Genomic DNA, 21117 nt, shown 5'->3' with positions numbered 1-21117 from the left:
TAGTGCTCCTTTATTCTTTCCCATTACATTTCATCACTTTCCTTTCCGGCTATCCACTTCATTCCCGCCTACAAACGTATACAGATATTTTGCCCGTATATACAATCTCAAAAGATATTGCCATAACATAGATAGGCAAACCTGACCGGATGTAACATTACATTTCGATTGCTAAAGTGTGATCGGATTACCATCCATCAAAAAGAATTTAGAAGACCATCATATTTCTCCCCCCCCCCCACCCTCTTTGATCTCTCTCCCTCTCTTTCCAGTTATCCAATTCTTTGATTGAATAATATCATTAGTGAAGATCACTTCTCGATGATGCTTTGCCTGTATTATATATATATATATTTATATATATATATATATATATATATATATATATATATATATACAACAATATCTAATATATGTACATTCATCAAACAACATTTAGAAGACCAGCCTATTTTTCTTCCTCTCTCTTTCTCTCCCTTTCAATCTTTCTTCTCATCGCTATAGATTCCAGTGTTTCGCCTGAAGACCGGAAGACCTCATAAATGTTCTATCAAATATACAAATTCCACAAAACAATAGTCTTTCCGGTTAGTGATGAGTTTTCATCATAATAATATTATAACAAATAACTTCTGTCTTATCACTATGTGAAATCTTATTTCATGTGATTCGTAATGAGCAATACTTCTTGGCAGTAGAGTTTTAAGTCAATTATAACATTGTACATACAATTGGCAGCATTTAACCCCTACTGTTGAATCACAAATGTGCTCGTTGATCTCTTTTATTAAATCCCATGGAAACCTTAAGTCATATCTGTAGGCAGACATAATGGATAATTCCAGAAAGCAAACTTCTTATACCAAAAAAAAAAAAAAAAAAAAAAAAAGAGAAGAAACTTCTGTGTGGATGGCAGGTACCGCAATAGCATGGATTTTTTCAGATTTAGTTATCAAAAGTTGTCAAAGAAAGCAAGAAAGATGCAATGATTTATTTGAATATTGAAAATCCCATCAGGCTCTTGTCAACATTATGAAAGGGATAATTGCTGAAACAAAACCGAGAAAGATTGGTCTGCGAAACTCAACTTCGATGTTGCTTGAAGTTTTTTTTTTCTTTCTCTCATACCTATGAATGACAGTCTGATTATGTCATTTACAGGTCGTTCAAATAATCTACTTGGCCAACAAACCAAATAGAGGATATTCTGTATAACATTCATGCAACGCAAGAGCCGATGGTTATTGCCTTTATGGGGTCCTATATATTCATCATGGTGAAACACAGCCTAACATATGCGAATGTTTTACGCAAGAATACTTTGAATAGACCAGGTGGCCAGAGTATCAGGTTACATTGTACCTTATTGAATAGACAGGATGTTGATATAAAGACATTCCTGGACGCGCTCGTAGAAAAGTCGGGGATTATGAGCATAATAGAGAAGTTCAAAGGCCGATTACAGACGGTCTCCTTTTTTCTGCACCGGTCCATAGAATGCATTTGCCTTCGTAGAAAGCGCTCCAAATTTGTGAAGAGTGATTCAATTTTGTGAGAGATGGACCTGTGATAACCCATCGCTTCAATTGAACACTTTGTTTAGGAGCAAGGTATTTTGGGCAATAAAAGCATGAAATGTTCTTGTCTTATCTCATGTGTATCGATGAAATCAAATGTTTTAATGCTGCTATTGAAGTGGTTTATTCACTTATCGTGCCAGCGTAACATATATATATATAAGGATATATATGCATTTAGGTAGGACTACATTTTTTCATTCCATTAGATTTCGCGCACTCATGCACATTGCAGCATTTTCATATTCATAAACGATTGCAGCAAATGCTCATTTCCTTTATACATTATGCTTATTGAATGAGATTAGTTCTTCATTTCTTTCTTGTCTTTTATCGGGGGATGACTGGTGCTGTATAAACAATTAAACAAATATTGATTTACACTCATGACATAAGAGAAGAACAATTCAGCAAAATTAGCCGTCTGTTATGAGAGATTGAAGAATGCCAGGAGAAATGTTGTTTATATCAACAAAGATATTGCCTTTTCCTTATTTTCTCAAGTGATGTAATAATTTTAGGCCTTCAAGCCTGTGTGGCTTGTGCTTGTCATACTTCTATGATCATGTCGGCTTCTTCTACAGCTGCTGGAGTATACGCGATGGCCAGCCTTTTTTTGTTGTTGCTAAATTGAATTAACTTCTGCGTCGAATTCGGGAATGGTCACCTGCGACCCTGTTTGAAAAGACGCTCTCTCACATGGAGACGAATTTGAATTGTCTACGGGCATTCTAATTTGAATACGTTTTTTTGAAGTGATAGGATATAGTGAGAGGAAACTGAGATTGAATTATGAACATATTCATGGCGCTATCTTTTTTTTCTTTTATTTTGTCGACGAGTTTGAATTACATAACTGTAAAATTAGAAAACAAACGTACACACACACACACACACACACACAGAAAAAAAGTGACTATGAAATCTTCGCATAATGTTAAACCATTTTGAACACTCGAATATGCCATTTTCTCTTCCTTTGTAATACATTTGCCTCAATTCGTGCTCCTTCATTTTTATCTCATTGCATCACATTACTTTCCTTTCCAGCTATCCACTATGTCTTCTTTATTCTCATCATCTTCAATTAGTCGTCTAGATTGAATATCCTCATCGATGGTGGCGATCACTTATCCAAGATACTTTGCCCGTATTATTATGTATAATCTAATAAGATATCACCATAACACAGATTATAGGCAAACCTAGCCGTGTATAATATTTCATTTCGTTTGCAAAAGTGTGTTAAGATTACCATTCATCGAACAAAATTGAGAAGACCAGCCTATTTTATTTTTCTCTCTCTATCTCTCAATCTTTCTTCTTATCGCATAGACTCCGATGTTTCATAGGCAGACCGGAAGAGCTTATAAATGTTCCGTCAACTGACTTGAACATGTGTTTTATAAGATCATATAGTTGTAAGTGAATATATAATTATATAATATATATATATATATATATATATATATATATATTCTCCACCCTTTCTCATGTCTCTCTCTCTCTCTCTCTCTCACACACACACGCACACACACACACACACACACATAGACAAAACAATAATCTATCCCGTTTGCTGATGATTTTTATCATATTATATATCATATCACAGTACACTGTGTAAGATTTAATCTCACTTGATGTGTAGTGAACAATATCTCATCCCGACATTATGGTGTATATAGGGTTGAAAGTGAATCGTGATTGCACATAAACTTTGCAACATTAAACCCGACAGGAAACCTACAAATGCGCTCGTTGATCTCCTTTATTGATCCCATGGAAACCTAATATAATTATGGTCGAAATCTGGAGGCAGTCATGATAGATAAATTCAAAAAGAAAACGTCTCTATACAAAAAAAAAAAAAAACATAGATAAATAAATAAATAAATCGAGGATTTCACAGGTTTAGTCATCATTAGTTGTCAAAGATTGCGAGAAAGGTGCAATGATTTAATTGAATATTGAACATCCCATCAGGCTTTTGTCAACATTATAAAAATTGTTGAAACAAAACCGAGAAACCAACTCAAATGGAAGATTAGTTCGCGAAACTCAACTTCGATGTTGCTTGAAGTTGTTGTTTGTTTTTCTGTCATACTTATGAATGACAGCCTGCTTATAAGATCGTTAAAAGAATCTATATACTTGACCAACGAACCAAATGGAGGATCCCTGTATAGCATTCATACAACGCAAGAGCCGATATTGCTACTACGGGGTCCTATATATTCATCATGGTGAAACACAGCCTAACATAATTACGCGCGTGTATTACGCAAGAATACTTTGAATAGACCAGGTGGCCAGAGTATCAGGTTACATTGTACCTCCATGAATAGTCAGAATGTTGATACAAAAACATCCCTGGACGCGCTCGTAGCCGCCATCTGAAAAGTCGGGGATTATGAGCATAATAGAGATGTTCAAAGGCCGATTACAGACAGCCAGTTTTTCTGCACCGGTCCATCGAATACATTATAATGAGGTGCTTCGTATGTATTATGTAACCTTTTTTACGGACCCCAATGATTTAATGGTTGTTGGGAATCGAATGTGCAAGTTCTCATGTGGTTGTTACCAACATTTATCATAGCATTTATACTTCGACAATGACATACGCTGCAATAAAGCGAGAAACAAGACATATGGCAGAAGTTTTTTGTTCTTTTCTATCTCTTTCTCTCATACGCTTTGCATTCACGGGAAATTGTGTATAAAAATTACGATGTTTGATATTTTGATGCTTGCAGCATTTTCAAAGAAACCTTGGGATAACTAGACCGGTGGTGTAATGTAAAACATTTTCTTGAATAAAGAAACGATTCAATCAATATCTATATATATTTGTGTATATGTATATAATATATATATATATATATATATATATATATATATATATATATATATATAATATATATATATATATATATATAAATGTATATTTATATTTCTTAATCTATGTATATGTATTTTGCCAAGATTACAAACCTATCGAGACGGAAACTGTTAATATACCGACCTATCCTGCAGCGACGATGTTTTTTTTTTTTTTTTATCTCCTGCTTACGACAATGTGTAAGCTCTACATATATTTCAAAGCTTTCGGGGAATATCAGAAAGGACAAAGAATGTGTGTGTGTGTGTTTTTTTTTTAAGAGAGGCAAAAATAGTAAAAATACTAATACACCATACTGATAATGTAACAATATGGAATATCTACAATGTACATTTATTATTACCTTTTGAGTGATCATCAACATCATCATCATCATCATCATCAACAATGGTTCCCTTGATGTAATTATACAATAGCTTTTCTCTGTTGTTGTTAATTGTCATTATTACCATGATTATTTCTACACTGTTCAAGTTATCGAGTGATAAAGACACACATACAACCACACAATTTTTCTAATTTCTTTGCAAGGAGAGATACATGTACACACGGTGATGGTACTCCATATTCTTAGAAAGATTGCAAGTGATCTCTGCAATGTAGAAAATCGTCCATTTTTGGACAGGCATGAGTGTTTACATGTAATACGCAGTTGCACAGACTTGTAAGGGCTTTCATTGAACATTGTACAGTGTGTACATCGTATCGTCTTCTCGCGATCGCTTGCAGGCACACAGGCATGGGGACGGATCCACAGACATGGACACGCAGGCGCACACATAGTCATGAGCACACACTTACAAAGGGGATATTATTATTTACAATGCATGCACGCACGGCCTCCAATGGATTCGCACGCAGGATGCTAGTCCACTGCCTAGACTGCCTTCGTATACCGCCAATGAGGGCGTATGAGAGAGTGAAAAAAAGATAAGAGTCCCGTGTCGGGACTAGCAGGATGCTAGATTCGCACGGACTCGCACGGTAGCGTGCCAGCACCACGCACGGTACCGTGCCAACACCTCGCACGGTAGCGTGCCAGATCGTCCGCACTCGACGGTGGCACGCAGCCGCACGGAGGCGCACTGACTGGCACGCAGCCGCACGGAGGCGCACGAGGTCGCACGGGGTCGCACGGGGGCGTACAGAAGCGCACGCACCCGCACGAGGCCGTATGAAATGGCACGGAGCCGCACGCACCCGTGCGAAACCGCACGCAGCCGCACGAAGCAGCCCCGTGCGCAGTGCGTGCGGGAGTAACATAACTTAATGGTCTGACTGTATATACTAGATTAGTAATGACACTAAAGTTGATTCCTTGAATGGTGCGTAATACTGATGTTTTTAAAAAATGAGGTAAAGTACAGCATTATGTGCATATGTGACACTGCACCTCAAAACAAACAAAAAGTCGCCACACATGAATTTTTAGTTAAGACCATATTCTGAAAGAACAGACTTTAAGCTTTAAAATGATATATAACTCAAATCAGATGGACTCTCCTAACCTATCTAAATATTGGAAAGAAAGCACAAACTCAGGAAAAGTGTGAACTGAGAAAAGAGGCTCTGAAGTACAGTGTTTATTCAAGCGCTTAATCTTTACCAAACCCTGCTGGCTGTGCGATGAATGGGACAAAAAACAGGAAGTAAACCACCAGAGTGACAACAATGAAGGGATTATCAGATTAAAGTTAAATTTAGCATGCCTCATTTACACATTCTGTCCATAATTAATGCCAACTTTCAAAGCAGTAGCACCATCCTTTCAAAAGTTATTAGAGTTGAAAGTGAAGAGTGTGGACAAGGTTTTTCAGAAATGAAAAAGGGATTCTAAAGAAACACCTAATCATACTATTCTACCAAAAATGCTCGAGATAAACTGCTAAAAAAACACACTTTCCTGCCCGTTTTATGATACCAAATTTTAGCATAATGTAAAAGGAGACCCGCTCTTTCAGAAAATATGAAAAAGTCAAGTTCGGCTAGGTTGACCCATTTCACTTATTTTCAGTCCTCACGCAAAATCAATGTGTGCGACTTTATGTTCGTTTTGAGGTGCACGGTCACATATGATTTAACAACAGCAGCAATAACAACAACAAAATTAGAATTGAGTAAACAGATAAGTTTCCAACAATGATTTGAACTTGTGAACACTTACATTACGAATATAGATAGGAAGTTTATTGCACAGAGGTAGGGAATAACAGAAAAAAAAAAAAAAAACCATATTGCCGTAGCCGCTGCGGGTATAGTTTCGGGGGCCACGTGATAAGTGGAGAGTGGAGAAAGAACGGAGAGAACGGGTTGAAGTTGATGAGCAGAAGGAAATCAAATCTTTAAGAAAAGATGGGCAAGATTATTACAATATCTTGCAAACAATAAGGAGGATTTTTAAAGCTGATACGTTTATGTTTGGGGAGCCAGTGAGGGCATAGGAGAACTTGTCAGAGTAATGTGGTCATATCTTTTTGTAATGGTCATATCATTAATGTATTTCTTCTTTTTTTTTATTTTGCGGCAAAGCTTAAATCAATAACACACCGTGCTGGACCTGACATCTCCCCTGCCGCATCAAAGGCTTACGCCAAGAGTATCTGCACCATGCCAAACCTTGAGACGTTACAGCTTTACGATGTCAAGATAGCAGACGATTTCTTTCTTGCCCTTGTTACATCAGCAACAGGAGCAAAGGTATATGCATCTTCTTTGCTTTATTTGGTTTTCAATGCATGGGAAACCTTCCTGCAATAAAAACAAACAAACAAATAAACAAACTCGTAATTGAGATACTAACCAATGTTTTCGCCGTGTTGAGCTAAAAAGAAAAATCTGTTTCTTTCCATGTTACATAGTCTTAGCAAAGTATTTCATGTTTATAGTTTTCACCTTTATAGGTTTATGACAGGTTGATATGGGACACAATCACGTAATGCGAATGAGGTGACGAAGGGATGGAAAGAAAACCTGTTTTTCCGTCTCTCATCAAGATGAATATTCATAACCCCTTTTTGTTAATTATTGTATGTATTAGATTGATTGTTATACTTCTCATTCATTTGTTTGTTTATATTTTGCATCTCCATTTTACAACGCACATAAAAGCATGCGTTATGATAACTTTATGGATGTAGCATTTATTATTGATGACACTAAACTTGATTAGTTATATAGCGCGTAATGCTGACGTTTCTAAGCGCATTAATCCGGAAAGAAATGAGGTAAGAAACATTATGAAGTGCATAATAACAATAGCAACAACAAGAACAACAAAATTAGGGTTGAGTAAACAGATTAGTTTTCAACAATGATTTGAACTTATCAACTTTTCCATTACGAATGTAAATAGGGAGTTTATTGCAAAGAGATGGGGAAATAACCAAAAAGCCCTATCACCGTAGCCGCTGCGGGTATAGGGGCGGGGACCACGTGATAACTGGAGAGTGAGGAAGAACGGAGAGAACGGGTTGAAGTGGATGAGCAGAAGGAAATTATAACATATCTAGTAAACAATAAGGAGGATTTTAAAGCAGATACGTTGATGTATGGGGAGCCAGTGGGGGGATTGGAGAACTAGAGTAATGTGGTCATATCTTTTTGTATGGGTCATATCCTTAATGTATTGCTTATATTTTGTTGCTGCAAAGCTTCAATCAATAACGCACCATGATGGACCTGACATCTCCCCTGCTGCATCAGAGTCCTACGTCAAGAGTATCTGCATCATGCCAAACCTTAAAGGGAAGATAAACCCCAAGAACAATGTGGATTGGGTGAAAGCAGCAACATTAGTAGAACACATCAGTGAAAGTTTGAAGAAAATCGGACAATCGATGCAAAAGTTATGAATTTTTAAAGTTTTGATGTTGGAACCGCTGGATGAGGAGACTACTAGAGGTTATGACGTATGAGTGGACAACAATACCAAGAAAATATAAAGAAAATCCTGCAAAAATCCATTTTTCATGAAAATTACAAATTCCATCAACTTGATATTGATATATGTTAAGGGTAGCAATTATTCCCCCTGCTTTCTGAAAGCGGTTGGTCCATTGTTTTTTCATAATTCTAGAAATTCTAGATTTTTTGTGGAATGTCCTTTATATTTTCTTTGTATTGTTGTCCACTCATACGTCATATCCTCTAGTAGTCTCCTCATTGCCCCCCCCCCTTCAGTCTTTCGAGCCACCAAAATAGCCCAGTCTTTTTAGGGTAGTAAGACGTTAGAGCTTGTCAATGTCAAGATAGCAGACGATTTCTTTCTTGCCCTTGTTACATCAGCTGCGGGAACGAATGTATCTTCTTTTCTTCATTTGGTTTCCAATTCATGGGAAATCTTCCTGCAATTTAAAAAAAACGAACAAACAAACAAACTCGTGATTGAGATACTAAACGATGTTTTCGCCGTGTTGGACTAAAAAGAATAGTTTGTTTCTTTCCATGTAACATAGTCTTAGCAAAGTATTTCGTATTTATAGTTTTCACCTTTATACGTTTGAGATAGGTTAATATGGGACACGATTACGTAATGCGAATGAGATGATAAAGGGATGGAAAGAAAACCTGCTGTTTCCGTCCGCCATCATTAAGATGAGTATTTATAACCCCTTTGTGTTAATAAGAGCATGTACTAGATTGATTGTAATACTTGCTATTCATTTGTTTGTTTTGTATTTTGTATCTGAATTGTACAGCGCATATAGAAGTGTGTATTTTGATGCGCTTGTTGCTGCAAAGATCCAATCAATAGATCACTTTTTGGGACATGACTTCTCACCTGCTGCATCAGAGGCTTACGCCAAAAGTATCTGGACCATGCCAAACCTTGAGACGTTAAAGCTTCAAGGTGTCCAGATAGCAGACGATTTCTTTCTTACCCTCTTGACATCGTCAGCAGGAGCGAATATATCTTCTTTGCTACATTTAGGTTCCAATGCATGGGAAATCTTCCTGCAAATTTAAAAAACAAACAAATACGTGATTGAGATACTAAACGATGTTTTCTCCGTGTTGGACTTAAAAGAATAGTCTTGCTTTAATTAATTTCCAATGACTGGGAAATATTTCTGCAATATAAAACACACACACACACAGAAAAACAAAAGAACTAACAATCGCATGACTGAGATGCAAAACGATGTTTTCGCCCTGTTGAATTACGAAGAATAATTTGTTTCTCTAAATGCATTGCCATATTACATTAGGAAAGTACTAGATAAGTAGATACTAGATTAGTAATGACACTAAAGTTGATTTCTTGAATGGTGCGTAATACTGATGTTTTTAAGCGCAATAATCCGGGGAAAAAATGAGGTAAGCCTTGGCTTGAGGTACAGCATTATGTGCATAAGAATAACAACAGCAGTAACAACAACAACAAAATTAGAATTGAGTAAAACAGATAAGTTTCCAACAATGATTTGAACTTGTGAACACTTAATTACGAATATAGATAGGAAGTTTATTGCAAAGAGGTAGGGAAATAACAGAAAAAAAAAGCCATATTGCCGTAGCCGCTGCGGGTAGTGGTGCGGGAACCACGTGATAACTGGAATGTGGAGAAAGAACGGAGAGAACGGGTTGAAGTTGATGAGCAGAAGGAAATCAAATCTTTAAGAAAAGATGGGCAAGATTATTACATATCTTGCAAACAATAAGGAGGATTTTTAAAGCTGATACGTTTGGGTTTGGGGAGCCAGTGAGGGAATAGGAGAACTTGTCAGAGTAATGTGGTCATATCTTTCTGTAATGGTCATATCATTAATTTATTCCTTATATTATTTTGCTGCAAAGCTTCAATCAATAACACACCAGGAGGGACCTGACATCTCCCCTGCTGCATCAGAGTCTTACGCCAAGAGTATCTGCACCATGCCAGATTTATACTCTTTCATATTTTATAGGAGGTTTCTTATTATCTCAAAAAACAATCATCGAAAAAACGTTGGGAACCTCTAGACCCATCTCAGCCAAAAGTGTATCACCCATCTCATAGTCTACGCAATATATTTAACTCTCAGGGATGAAGGGAAGCTAATGACAGTAAAGAGTATTGTTTGTGATCACTACTCTCACGAAATTTTCTGCATTCGTCCTGCAGCAGCATGAGAGGCATGGTTGTCTCATTTTTTTTTTTTATTTACTTCGGCTCATTTCTTTCAAACGTTTTTCCTAGTTTTCAAAACAGCTGTATCATAGACAATGACGTAATTGGATGAGATAGCAAGTCATTATTGTGTGTTTGTTTGTTTGTTTTTGTTTTTGTTTTTTGCCTTAAAAGCCCACTGCCCCCAGAATTAAGTGTTAAAAATGTTCGTACTCTCCTCTTGCAATCTCTAACCAAATATGTGCATTTCTGTCGGGAATCAAAAGGATATATTAATCTTTTCCCATAATATCATTTTTCTTCCTCATATATTTCTGCAAAGCTCCAGTCAATTAGCCACTGTGGCGAACGTAACACTTCCCCTGCTTTTTAGAATAAAACATAAAATGAGACAAATATTAAAGACTTATTCAGTTGTACTGTTTTTTTTTTTCAAGTGCAAAGGAAAATGCCAGAATATGAGTAAAATGTAAAGTATCATCTGTGGAATTATCAAGCACCACAAAGTGCCAAATTACTTTCCTATTATGTAATCGAGATTTTACTGGCAGTAACTTCTTACACGATCAGCACTACATCGATTTTAATCCTTAATTAGATCCAGCGAATGGAACTGCTCGGAGCTTCCATGTCGGCTAGTATTCTTCACTCCGTTTTACATCTACCATGTCTGAGTTCCCTTACTGTTCGAGATGTTAGGAACGAGGTAAGTTTGAAGAAATTTTACAAGGAAATCGGGTTTGCTTCAGGCCGTGAGATCCATCTGTAGTGATATATTCGTCGGATCTTTTGTGACTGTAGCTGGACTGGCAATGTTACTTTTACATGTACATAATTTATTATAGCTTTATGAACAAAATTCATTTTCCAAGTACTTCTTCTTCTCTTCTTCTTCTTCTTCTTCTTTCCGTCTGGTACAGTCCGCCGCTGACGTATTATCGTACCTTATGCCTGTCAAGTGCCGAATGCCCAGTATGCAGTGCCGAATGCCCAGTATGCAGTTGAAAATCCTCTACAATTTTGTATGTGCAGCTAAAAACAAAACAGAAACTCATCGGAGCTTTATGCGCTGCAACTTCTTCTTAAAGATTTCGAAGGAGGTGCAGCTACATTTGTACTTCACCTCTACTTCACTGTCTTGTACTTCAACTGTGGAGGAAAATGACTATCCTGCTCACTCTTAAATGTTCTTTTGAATTTTGCATGAACCAATAATTTACTGGGTGAAGATGTTCACAATTTAAAAGACCTTGAAGCTTGAACTTTGTATATACATTGTATATACATTCTTTTGTGTTATTCTTTACGCACCTTCATTTCTGTTATCAAAAAAGTAATATTCATATCTTTTTTGTCGAAAAATGAAATAAAACATTGAATTGAATTGAATTGAATTGAATTGAATTGAACTTTGAATGAGTACTCTCCCAAAAGCGAAGACGCTGTCCTGGAGAGGGCTGTGCTGTGCGGTGTGCTATAGCATGTGCCTGTGGTGACGTGAGCTCAGGTGCATCTATATACAGGTGGAGGTGCTCGGTGCGGGTGTGCCTCTCATTACAGCATCTTAAGAGTAGGGGGCGGCGCCATCTGTCTAATGACAGGGAGGGCTGCACTCCTAAAGGTCATCAAAGTACCTGATGTTACTACTTTGGCAGGGAGAGTGTTCCAAATTCTTATGGCTCTGGGGTAAAAACTGTAGAGGTGGCAGTTGACGCTGGAGTATGGTTGGAGATATGACGGGTTGTGGTTCCTTGTGTTATTTTGTGCTATCCTGATTTCTTCTGGCATGGCTATGTTGACAAAACCATAGTGGATCTTATACAACATCTCGCTTTGATGGAGGATGCGACGATGCTGTAGTGTATCCCTGCCGAGAGAAGAGAGCATAGAGGTGACACTGGATTCCCTTGAGTAATCATGGAACACGAACCTGGCTGCTTGGCGCTGGATGTTTTCTCAAATCTGGCTGTCTTTCTGGGTATGTGGGTTCTAGGTGCAGGTTGCGTACTCAAGCTGAGGTCTGACTAGACTTTCACCTTCTTGTCACATTTGCCTAGAGTTCTCCGAATGATACCAAGGGTTCTGGAGGCCTTTGCCTGGGTTTTCTGTGTGTGTACACCCCAACTCAGGTCATCGGTAATTGTTACACCTAGGTATTTGTAGGATTGAATGCTTCCCAACGGATTGAATGCTACTAAATCAGTACCAAGACGCGCGTCTAGTCTTGTCTGAGTAATTGTACACAATACCCTGGCACTATTGACAGAATCATGCAAGTATATTTGCTGCCCACCATACTTCACTTTCGACACTGATAGGTGCAAGAGAGTATTATCAAAATTAATGTAGTTTACTAAGCTAGATTCTGTGATTTTCCCAAGAAGGGGCATAGCGAAATAGATTCATACTTAGCCATCGCCAAGAAGGCCACTCAAGCTAGTTTGATACAGCAGTGATATTCATGTGTGCTTTGTTGTATAATGTAATAGTCTTTACTACTTAAATACTTCAGCGTATGGTATTTCAACATCAGTTTACTTGAAGGTTAGCTGTTTTTTGTAAAAGTGCATGAATTAAAGTGGGGGTCTAAATTAACGTTTATATCATATATGAATGATTGGTTCAGATAATGAGATTCAAGTGGCAATGCTATTCCTTATTGCTTGATTATGTTATTTTTCCTCATTTTTTTTTTTTTTTTTTTGCTACTGCAATGGTAATGTAAGGAGATGTTCGTCAACCTACCACCCCACTCGGTAACTGTTCATATATCTCGTTCTCTTTCCTCTTATTTGTCTCTTCCTTTCCCTGCTCCATCTCCACCTTTTCCCTAAACAAAGTTGTTGCTCAATCTATCAGGTATTGCAACACTGTTTATAATATTTTGATTGTCTAGTTGTGATAAAATCAACATTTATATACTTTAGCTGACGGTATTTTAATTTGATTGCTGTTAATGTGAGAACAATGATTCTGCTACTTTAATTTGAACTTCAGATTTCCATGTCACGTCTTGGAAGCAACAAGGAAAAAGCTGATGATGAGGTTTGTTCTAGAATTTTCTCTCTTTCTCTTCTTCCTTAAAAACGACAACTAGAATCTTGCATGCACTTTTCCAAAACTGACTTTATCTACGTATATCAATGCTGCTCCCATGCGCCTTAACAAAGATCAGGAAAATAGATGTGTTTACCTTTGACTTTTAACAAATATAAATACTGTGATGAAGGCAATATACTGTAATTAGTGAGGAAGAAAGGAATCATTTTTCTTTTGTGATCACCATCCATATAACACTGGTGTGCAAAGGGTGAGATGAATATAGAGCAGGAACAGACAGTCATTACAAGGAATTCAATGACTATTACTACCCATTAAATACATACGTAAATATGTGTTTGAAAGATTGTATGTGCACTTCGTACAGAAGTATTTATGACGGGAAATGCAGGATGTCTGGATTGTATGAATGTTCCATTTTTGCTATTCAAGCACAGCGCTGAGAATAAAAGAGTTTGCAAATACATGTATTATCACATTGTAGAATTCTATGGGGATCTGAATGATTTGTTATTCATAGTATTTGAAACATGAGTGTCCATTTCGTGATCATTTGCGGATATACTTGCGAAATTCCTCAATAAGGGAATGAGAAGGTCAGGTTAGGAAGGATTGGTAACGTGGTATCCCCACTTTCATAACTTATACTTTTCATACTTTTTCTTTTATAAAAATGATAAACAGTTCACTGTTAGGTCGTCCTCCAACGTTTTCTGTGAATCTCATTTGATTTGCAGGTAATTATTAAGGATAGGCAAAAACTACGTAGCCAGTTATTTGTCATACTACACTCTTCCTAGTTACAATGTAAGATTTCAATGACATTGGGCTGCAGCTGAAAAATGTTGTTATTCGGGCACTTTATGTCTACAGTATCTAGACCTACTGGAAAAAAAAGCGGAGGAGGATATGTAGATATAGCAAGCCAAATAAAGTTCTCTCTTGAATTGAATGTGATATATTATTAACATATCTGTGTATTTCTTTGTGCGTTTTAAAAGATGTTATAACACCAAAGCATGTCTACTGCATTGATAGATGAGCGACCAAACAGAATAAAGCAGGATTGATAGAGTGAGAAAATAATGATCGGTGATGCCTCTCATACAATCCACATGTATCACTGTTAGGATGGTGAAGATAACTGGCATTTTGTATAATATACATGTTTTTGTAGACCGTAATTTGCTTTGTGTTCCAATGACTATTTAAGCACTGTGGGTAAGGGTTGTAATTTCTTGTCATTTTTACTTCGAGGTGTAGACACAAACAATTGTGACATAAGTTTTATGAGAGCATGCAATTTTGTTTGCGTCGCATCGAATTGATACGATTCGAATATATAAATAGGCTAGGGATGTTTGCAATGCTTACATTGTTTTCTTCACATTTTCTTTGAAATGACAAAATTCACGACTACAAATGTATACAATTCAAAAAATCGTTCTAACTGTCATCTCATTATGAGACCTGTGACTAAAGCAGCAGTGAGTGCATGTAAACACATCCATTCTTCTCACCTTTTTTCCTTACTTTTCTTCAGAGTGGCTTTGTGAGGAGTCCTATCGTTCATCTTGGTGGAGATCTCAAATCCCTCTCACTGCTCAAACAGCTAAATGTGGTCTCCCTGTGCCCCAATGTGGAGAAGGTCTCTGTTTACGTAAATCATAAAAGCTCTTCCTCATACATAGACAATGCGTGGCCGCTGTATACTCACAACTTGGAGCTCAACCTGAAGGGTGACATATCAAAGTTTGTAAGCGACGATCATTTACGCCAGCCCTTACTCGCACCACCTGCAGTAACTAGGCTGTCTGTGACGGACGAGGAAGTGGGCAATGAAGAAGCCAAGAAGTTGATCAGATCTCTGAGCTCTTACCCTTATCTCAAGCATGTATCGTAAGTTTTAATAAAACCTAGTATCTCAAGCTTACTTTCATGCACTTTATTCACTTGACTTCAACTGTAACTACTTTCCATCCCACAGAAGGGTGAAATGAAATACAGAGCATGCATGACGCAAAAGATATCAATTTGTCAATTTCCAAGAAATTTGTATACACGATATAGCTTTGTTAAAGTTGTTTTCCTCAAACTATTGTTACATTTGCTCAAACTTGCTTCGTTGGATACCACTTGTGTATGATAGATATCGATTCCCCTTTTGAAGTCTGATCTGAAAATTAAGCACAAATTTTATATGTTATTATGTTCCAGAGAATTCTGTCTTACTTAATTTTGAATGGAGTACGTCACTTTCTGTGGAGGAATGACCAAGGGAATAGGATATAAAAAGTCAGAATTAGTATTACATTCTAACATATCTTTTATGTAGTAAGGAAACTACAGAGAAATCGCGATGCTGCATGTGTTCCTTCAAATAGGGTTCCTTTAATCAAGACCCATGTAGCTGGAAAGGTGTGAACTTTTGTTTGTTTCTTTGGAAAGAGACTGGTCTTCGCCTTAGAAAAGTTGTTATCAGGCAAGACAAGAGCATACATGAACGAGAGAGAGATCGCCAATGAATATTCATGTAGGTACATGTATGTGATGTATAGTCTTATGGAGCAGTTAAACGAGAACATCAATAAGACTCGCCGGCTAGATACTGTTTGCCTTATCATAAATACCCAGCATCACTCGAATCAATTTACACATTGCTTTTGTTGTTGTTTCTTTGTTTGTCTTATTTCAGGCTGATCAGGTGTAATACCTCAGTGGATCTTGACCCATTCTGCAGAGAAGTCAACGCAGAAGGGAGGCTTCTCATTTCAGTTGAGCACGGAAAACCAAGTATGCATCCCTGATATGCTAATGTGTATATAAAAAAGGTAATCCAACTTTGGATGGCTATCATTTCATACGTGTCAGCTATGGAGAGCATAATGTTGATTGTGAGGAAAAAGGAAGTCTTCCTCTTTCCATTGGTACCTTACTATGTTGACAAATGTCATGCATGACGAGCACATGACCTTTAAAGCCAATAATGACAAATTGCTCTTTTTCCAAGTTTGAGTGCCACATGAAGAAACAATGCAAGTTTCACTGAATGGATGAGATCTGTCAATGAAAGTTACCAAGTAAACAGGCTTGCCTGTCCGAATGCAGGTTTGTGTTTTAAGTGTTCCTTCTAGCATGTTTTTATTTTTGTGGTCCACAACCTTTAACATGGCCACCTGTCCAATAACGTTGTTGCTCCCACTTAGGCCACACAACACAGTCCATTTTTCTCTGTTCATATTCAACTTATACCTTGCAGCACAAACCATGTCTTAGATATGAAGAGAGATAATGGATAATGAGTTAGCCTTTGTGAGAGTGACCAAGTTATCTATAACGGTGGCCATGTTGGAGGTTATGGACCATAAAAGGTTAGAACAACCCCAAACACAAATCTGCATTCATACAGGCCGGTCTGTTATTTTGGTCACTTTTATTGACAAATCTCATCTATTCATCAATGAGACTTCATTATTCCTTCATGTGACACTCAAACTTGGAAAAGTGCAATTTGTCATTGTTGTCTCTAAAGTTCATGTGCTCAATCACTCAAGGCATTTGTCAACATAACCAGGTAAGAGGAAGACTTCTTCTTTCTTCACAACCACCACTGCACTCTCGATTGGTGACAATTATGAAATGGCAGCCCTCCAAAGCTGGGTGATTTTTTTTTTCTATACGCTCTGTAGATGTAGTATTATACCAAATGCAGTTCTGTGCGATCTGTATTTATCATCATCTTCGAACTATTTTTCCCCATCATATCTGCGTCCTATCTGCGTCCTTCAGGCAAACTGATTTAGATATTCACAAAACCACTCCCCTAAATGTGAATGTGTATGCATACAATTGAAGACCTGAATAATATAAGAACGACCCAAGTGCAATGTTGGTCAAATTCAGTTTGACAGGGGGAAATTGTACATAGTTTATGCATGGATTCAATGTGTGTATGAATGATAAAACCTAATTACCCCCGGAAGTGCCTGAAATGAATGAGTGAAATCTTACATGAATGTAAGAATGACCAAAGTCCAGGACTTGTGTCATTTTGACATTCATATTATAGCGCCCTCTTTCATCGCTTTCCTCATCTCATATAGCAGCCTATCCTGTATAAGATGATTCAAAGAACGACCCAAGTCCATCGCACGAAATGACCTCTCCACAATTAATGTAAATGTTAATTGTCATAATGATATATGCTCCAATTTGTATATACAATGTTGCCTTCCTATCACAGTTGAATAGCATATTATTGGACAAATAGAAAAGATATGAAGTCTTTGTAAGTTTACTTGAAATGGCCTTCCATGAACATGGGTCGTTCTTATATTCAGATACTCAATTACATGTTTGTTTGTGTATGTGCATGTGTGTACTCGGACATACAGTAAAAAAAAAAAAAAAGAGCACAAAGTGTTTTAGTCATGACATGTGCCAGCTAAACTTTGGTCTATTTGAGGATTTTTTTTAACGTGTTGTCACAAAAATTCATAGGAAGCTTTATGCAAATTATTTTTTCTTTCAATGTCTTCTGTAACTGCTGAGTAGAAAGTGTCAGCATAGATATTGATAAAGGAGTCAGACTTCAGGATATAATGACTCAGGTGCTTTGCATCTAATGTTGATATCGCAGACTATCATCACCATGTAATGCAGTACTGCATCAGAAAAATACAGGTGCAAGTAGGATATCAAACAAGTTTAGAATATTTATGTGTTTGCTTTATGCTAAATTCTAACGTAACCAAGGGAATCCTTGTGTGTGTGTGTGTGTGTGTGTGTGTGTGTGTGTGTGTGTGTGAGTGTGTGTGTGTGAGTGTGTGAGTGTGTGTGTGTGCGCGCGCGCCCGCTAGAAATCATTCTGGGGCCCGTTTCATAAACTTGTCATCAGTGACAAGTTGTTATAGATGTGACAAGCTACTGAAATCCTTGCATCTGATTGGCTGAGAGCACATTTGTCATAGAAATGTGGCAGTTGTCACTAATAACAAGTTTTATGAAACGGGCCCCAGGGCTCACCATCAGGTTTAGGTATGATCTATGAAGCATCCACATAAAGACAATTTGTAAAAATCCCTGAATGCCCTCAGTAGATCATAGGTTCTCAAAGAAGACTTAATTCTTTCCCCCTGCAGACCATATTTTGAATTTCTTTGTATTGCCCGTTTATTCAGCCCTTGGGTTCATCAGTCTCTAATTTTAACCCCAATGCAAATTCTGCTAATAAGATTGCTAGACAAAAAATTATGGAGATTGTGGGTGAAATTATATACAATATTGTGCTCCAATCTCAGATATAATTCACGGTAAGAAATCAGAGATGAAAGACAGCTATACAGGGGCGGATCCAGGCATTGCGTAAAGGGGGTGGGGGTTGGGGGCGCAAACAGTTTTATCTGACATTGTCTGATGCTACATCCAGGTTTCATTTCTTTTTTTTTTTCTTTTTATTTTTGTTGTTTTAACAACAAACACAGAGGTGGAACGTGCCAGGTGCGCCCCTTTGGATCCGCCACTGGCTACAAATTGTATGCAGACTTTTAAGTCTGTTTGTTTGTTTGTTTGTTGTTGTTTTTTATAGATGTGCATACTGTTATATGTTGGAACACCTCTAATCATTTTCATTTTGCTTGCATACAAACTTTCAGAGCCCACGAGGCGGTGGTGGAAATGGTAAAATTCAACGATGTAGACAGAATCTCGTCACGGACATTGCTGTATCGGACAGACGTTCTACAGCTGCTCTAAGTAAACATTGGTAATACACCAGCTTGTGACAATCCTGCATCCGATGTTGGCCAGAATCTTTTATTTCTTTATTGCTTTTGAGTATTATTATATCCTAAGATGTAAAGATATTCTTTGTAATGTATGTACTATCATTGTGTGCATAATCAGTTGTTTTATGGAAATTTTCGTTGCCCAGTGTAATTGTTATCAATTGTGGTTTTATATGTTTACAGTCAATCATTTGTTGACGATGTGTCTCATGTCGGTAAAAAAAGCAAAGAAAACAAAAATGTGCTCAAAACAACTTATATGGTGGATGTGATGGTTTGATGTTGATTTATTCAAACCAAGACAAATCAAGACTCTGTGTTCGGCTTTTCTGCAATGGTGTTTGACTTGGTTCCAGGATATTGCCACCGCTGTGCTTGCTTTGAACACAGAAGCAGATCTGACCTCTGACCTATGTAAATTATCAGAACTCTTGTTGTTGTTTCATTCTCCTATAGGTGAAAGTATAATCCCTGTTTCATAATGTGTGTTGAGCATGAGAATGAATATAATGGTTACTTGGAATGTGTCAGGGCCGGCGGAACCGGGGACCGGGTAGATGAAGAAACCCGGAAGTGGGAATAGAAAGTTGTGCTACAGGTTTTTTTTTTTTTTTTTGTGCTCTTTTTTTTTTTTCTTCTTAGCTGATGAAACCCGGAAGTGACATTAGAAATGATAAACTGCTCTCCCCCCCCCCACACACACACACGCAAGCACTTACAAAATAAAAAGAAAAACGTGGCGCTGGCCGTGTATGTTAATAGTGTCATATGTTTTCAGGGGAAAATGATTTCAGACATTCTTGAGACAACTGAGAATTTGATAATCCCACAATTTCCAGTAACATGCAACTGTACAGGATCTTTTTTTACGTTGTATTTATTATTTTCTTTTCTGTTTAGTCACACATTATGGAGGTTTGTACAGCTTTTAAAATGAAGAAATGAAAAATAAAAGCCCAATTTATCATTGTAAATCAACACATTATATCATTTTTAGCTGCACTGTGCAATGGTTTCACAGTATCATTAACTTTTTCCTTTATCGTAAGCACTTGATGATTTTAATATTCCAAATCTGTTGGAGACTACAAAAATACATGTGTTTAGTGTGATCAACTGCAATCACAACGTTTACCGTATGAAAGGAGGTCATCACCTATGATTCTTCTATCTATCTTAATCTATTTGACATTATGCTGCTTGGACGAAACATTCTGAAAGCAGTTTCCCAGTTTAGGTGAGTTGATATTGCTGAATACTGCATGTTTCATTGTCATAAGACTTTAACGTTGAGTTATGTTAATGTCTGAATGCAGAGTTGTAGATGAAAGTTTGAAATGGAACACTTTGTATTATTCTCTTGTACATCATACACGTATACTTGCAATGCACATACTACATGCCAGGTTGTAAACTATATTGTAATCTGATAAGTTTTCACTCTGTGAATATGCTAGGTTTTTTTTTTTTACATTTAAAGGTGCTGTCATGTGACATATTGTTATTGGCATATAATGCAAACTCCAACCATTCAGACTCCGACCATTCAGTTTACTCTGTAGCTTAGCTTTGTTCTGTGGAGAATGGTAATGTGTATTTTTTGTCTGAAGATTGTGTACTTCTTTAAATAAAAAGTAAACAACTATGACTGGATATAATCAAATCATACACGTATGCGTT

The 21117-nt window shown here is 37.2% G+C and overlaps 1 protein-coding gene across 1 annotated transcript; it reads left to right on the top strand.

Moving 5' to 3' along the window:
- Positions 1-7089: 7089 nt before the first annotated feature.
- LOC140239298 (uncharacterized) lies at positions 7090-19576 on the top strand. Its single transcript, XM_072319174.1, has 7 exons — positions 7090-7179; positions 9223-9388; positions 11188-11297; positions 13589-13636; positions 15195-15550; positions 16347-16444; positions 19306-19576. Exons 1-7 carry the CDS (start codon positions 7090-7092, stop codon positions 19332-19334), a joined length of 897 nt encoding a protein of 298 aa, XP_072175275.1. The 3' UTR covers positions 19335-19576.
- Positions 19577-21117: the final 1541 nt, after the last annotated feature.

This window comes from Diadema setosum, chromosome 15 (genome assembly GCF_964275005.1).
Source record: "Diadema setosum chromosome 15, eeDiaSeto1, whole genome shotgun sequence".
In the NCBI taxonomy this organism is placed as follows: Eukaryota; Metazoa; Echinodermata; class Echinoidea; order Diadematoida; family Diadematidae; genus Diadema; species Diadema setosum.
Note: the sequence above shows the minus strand (reverse complement) of the source record. Positions and strands in the feature narration are given on the sequence as shown.